The 3,069-nt window shown below is 34.8% G+C and overlaps 1 protein-coding gene across 1 annotated transcript; it reads right to left on the bottom strand.

The window, feature by feature from the left end:
• Nucleotides 1–721: 721 nt before the first annotated feature.
• On the bottom strand, nt 722–2,181 carry LOC110869725. The gene is made up of 3 exons (XM_022118957.2): nt 1,805–2,181; nt 1,282–1,641; nt 722–1,129 (listed from the first exon to the last, which is right to left on the bottom strand). Exons 1-3 carry the CDS (start codon nt 2,171–2,173, stop codon nt 836–838), a joined length of 1,023 nt encoding a protein of 340 aa, XP_021974649.2. The 5' UTR covers nt 2,174–2,181; the 3' UTR covers nt 722–835.
• Nucleotides 2,182–3,069: the final 888 nt, after the last annotated feature.

Below are 3,069 nucleotides of genomic sequence, written 5' to 3'. Positions count from 1 at the left end.
TTTTATTTGTATGAGACGAGCCGAGCCCAAGCTTGACCAGGGTCGAGCTTGAGCTCGATTTACTTATGAGAGCTCGAGCTTGGCTCGTTGGTAATATCTCAAGCTCGAGCTCGACTCGTTTATTATATATTAATTAAAAATAATATAAATAATAGATTTGAAGGCTCGCGAGCTTAATAAGTGAAGCTCGGGCTCGTGCTCCTTTACTAAACAATGTTATTTTTAGGATTGTGTTCGACTCGTAAACAAGTTTAAGTAAGCTCGGCTCGGCCGTTTATTAGACAATGTTAAATAAGGAACAAGTGTTATTAGTGAATTGAGGGGTGCTACTCGTTGTTTATTTGAAAAGCCTAACTTGTGAAAGTGTAATAAAAGTAACTCAATGCCAATTTAATAAACAAAATGAATTCAAAACCCAATTAATAAATCGAGGGGTGTTGTTGGACCAAAATATTTTTTTTTTGAATAGGGCCCAAATTTTTTATCTCGCACGGGGCCAAAATTTTTTTTTTTTTTTGTGATTTTCAAAGACGGCCCTGCTTCAACCTATACTAGGTCAGGGTGTTATATTGATTAGGGCACCAAAAGATCAACTAGAAACATTAGTTTGATATAAATATAAGCAGCATATACCAAGTGCACTAATAGTTATGTTAAGAAACAACTTTTCCCCTAAATGATTTCAGAAAATAAAACTACCATGATGGCTTAAAAAAAAAAATAGAAATCTTAAACATCATGCTTTAAAATGAAAGAAGTTTAGTTCTTGGTCCTACAACACGATATCATGTCTATGAAACATATTACTCATACTACATCATCTTCTCTCTTTTCACTAGATTCTCACCGAACCCATCAAGCTTTTACGACAATTAGGGCACTTTGGGTTACCATCATGAACCATGACATAAAGGTAGCAATTGATACATATCATTAAGATCAACTCTGGCCCGTTCCCAAGTTCCGATTTAGAGGTCGGATCATGGTTCCATTCATGTTGGGATAGTGATGATGAATCACAATCTGCTTCTTTCTTTCTGTCGCTACCAGCCATGTACACACTCCTAAGACTTGGTTCATTGATGACATGGCAGTTTTTATCTATTCCTTTTAATGAGACCATTTCAAGCTACAAAGCATAAGAGGTTTATTAATAATAAGTCCATTCTTTTAATAATTACATTAATCATTTAAGACACCTACTAAATTATACTAAAAGCAAGAAATCAGGAGAAAAAATTAAACTAAAATCTAACAAAACAATAGTGCAATGATATGTACCTTGTTGGGGTTACGCTTCTTTGATGAGTCCTTATTTTCTTGAGGCTTCAGTAGATCCCTAGGGAGCACATCAAGCAGAGCATCACTCTTGTGACAGTTAGGGCACTTTGGGTTACCCTCACGAACCATGACATAAAAGATGCACCTGATACATCTCATTAAGACGAACTCTGGCTCGTGCTCAAGTTCAGATTTAGGAGTCAGAACATGGTTCAATTCATGTTGGGATGGTGATGATGAATCACCTTGTTTATCTGTTTCTTTCTTTCTGTTGCTACCAGGCATATACACACTCTTGAGACTTGGTTTAGTGATGACATGATGGTTGTTTTTTATTCCTTCCATAGAGAACATTTCAATCTACAAAAGCATAAGAAATTCATTAAATTCTCTAATGAATCCAATATTTTAAAAGCCACATTAAAATACTCGTTTTAGATACCTACTAAATTATACTAAAAGCAAGAATAAGGAGAATAATTTAAACTGAAATCTAACAAGCAAAAGTGAAGTTTATCGGTACCTTGTTGAGTTTATGCTTCTTTGACAAGTCTGTGTTGTCTTGAGGCTTCAGTTGACCCTTAGGGAGCACATCAAGCAGACAATCACTCTTATGGCAGTTAGGGCACTTCGGGTTATCATGACGCACCATGACATAAAGGTAGCAATTAATACACCTCATTAAGATCAACATTAACCCATGTTGAAGTTCAGATTTAGAAATCAGGCCATTGTTTGATTGACCCTTGTTGAACTTAGGCTTCTTTGATAAGTCTTTGTTTTCTTGAGCCTCCAGTTGACCCCTAACAAAATTTGGATTTGAGTGAAACTCATCATTTTCATTTAAAGGTTCTAAATTCAGGTCATTGATGTACCTGCGGGATGACTGCATGATGGTTACATCTTTTAGAGGATTAACATGTGTTTTTCCCATATTTGCGACCTCTCGATTGTGCCTAAATATGAGAAAGGAAAACACTGTTATTAAACTAGCACGGGTCTAATTAACATGTGAAAGTTAAGAAAAAAAAAATTGTTATAGTGTATAAATTATTTAAACACGCAATAACTGTGTGCAAAACCAATTTTTATGTCGCCTATATAGGGCTGACAATAGATATCTGTATAAGACACGACTAAACATGTTTATTGAAAAATTACACTACCTGGTTTTTTACTTTTTAAAAATAAATAGAATTAGGAGGCTACAATCAATCATTTCTTCTCCTTGGTACATAAAACATACAACTGTGTTATAAACATGAGATATAAAGTAGTTAAACAAGTTGTATTCATGTTTAATACTTATGTTATTCGCGTCATTAGAGACCTGTTAAACCCGATAAGACACGATTTGCTAGCCCTACGCCTATATAACGTGCAATATGTACAATATATAGGTAGGGTTGACAATCAAACCTCAAATGGATGAGAATGGATTGGAAAACCTGAAATATTTAGGACTGGTATTTGGGTACAGGACCAGGTAAGAGATTAGTATTGAATATATTCGTGGATATGAGATGGATATTAGATAATATCCGACCCTATTAGCCAAAAACATATACCAATCTACCTGAACTATATACTTGATATTTTTAGTTTTAGTTAATTACTGTTTTCGTCCCTGTGGTTTGTCAAAAATCACTATTTCAGTCCATTAGTTTAAAAATTGCGATTTCAGTCCATGTGGTTTCACTTTCGTAACCATTTCAATCCATTTATTCTGTTAGTACAGGGACTGAAATGGTTACGAGGTGGACTGAAATTGTTACGAAAGTGAAACCA

This window comes from Helianthus annuus, chromosome 8 (assembly GCF_002127325.2).
Source record: "Helianthus annuus cultivar XRQ/B chromosome 8, HanXRQr2.0-SUNRISE, whole genome shotgun sequence".
In the NCBI taxonomy this organism is placed as follows: Eukaryota; Viridiplantae; Streptophyta; class Magnoliopsida; order Asterales; family Asteraceae; genus Helianthus; species Helianthus annuus.
Note: the sequence above shows the minus strand (reverse complement) of the source record. Positions and strands in the feature narration are given on the sequence as shown.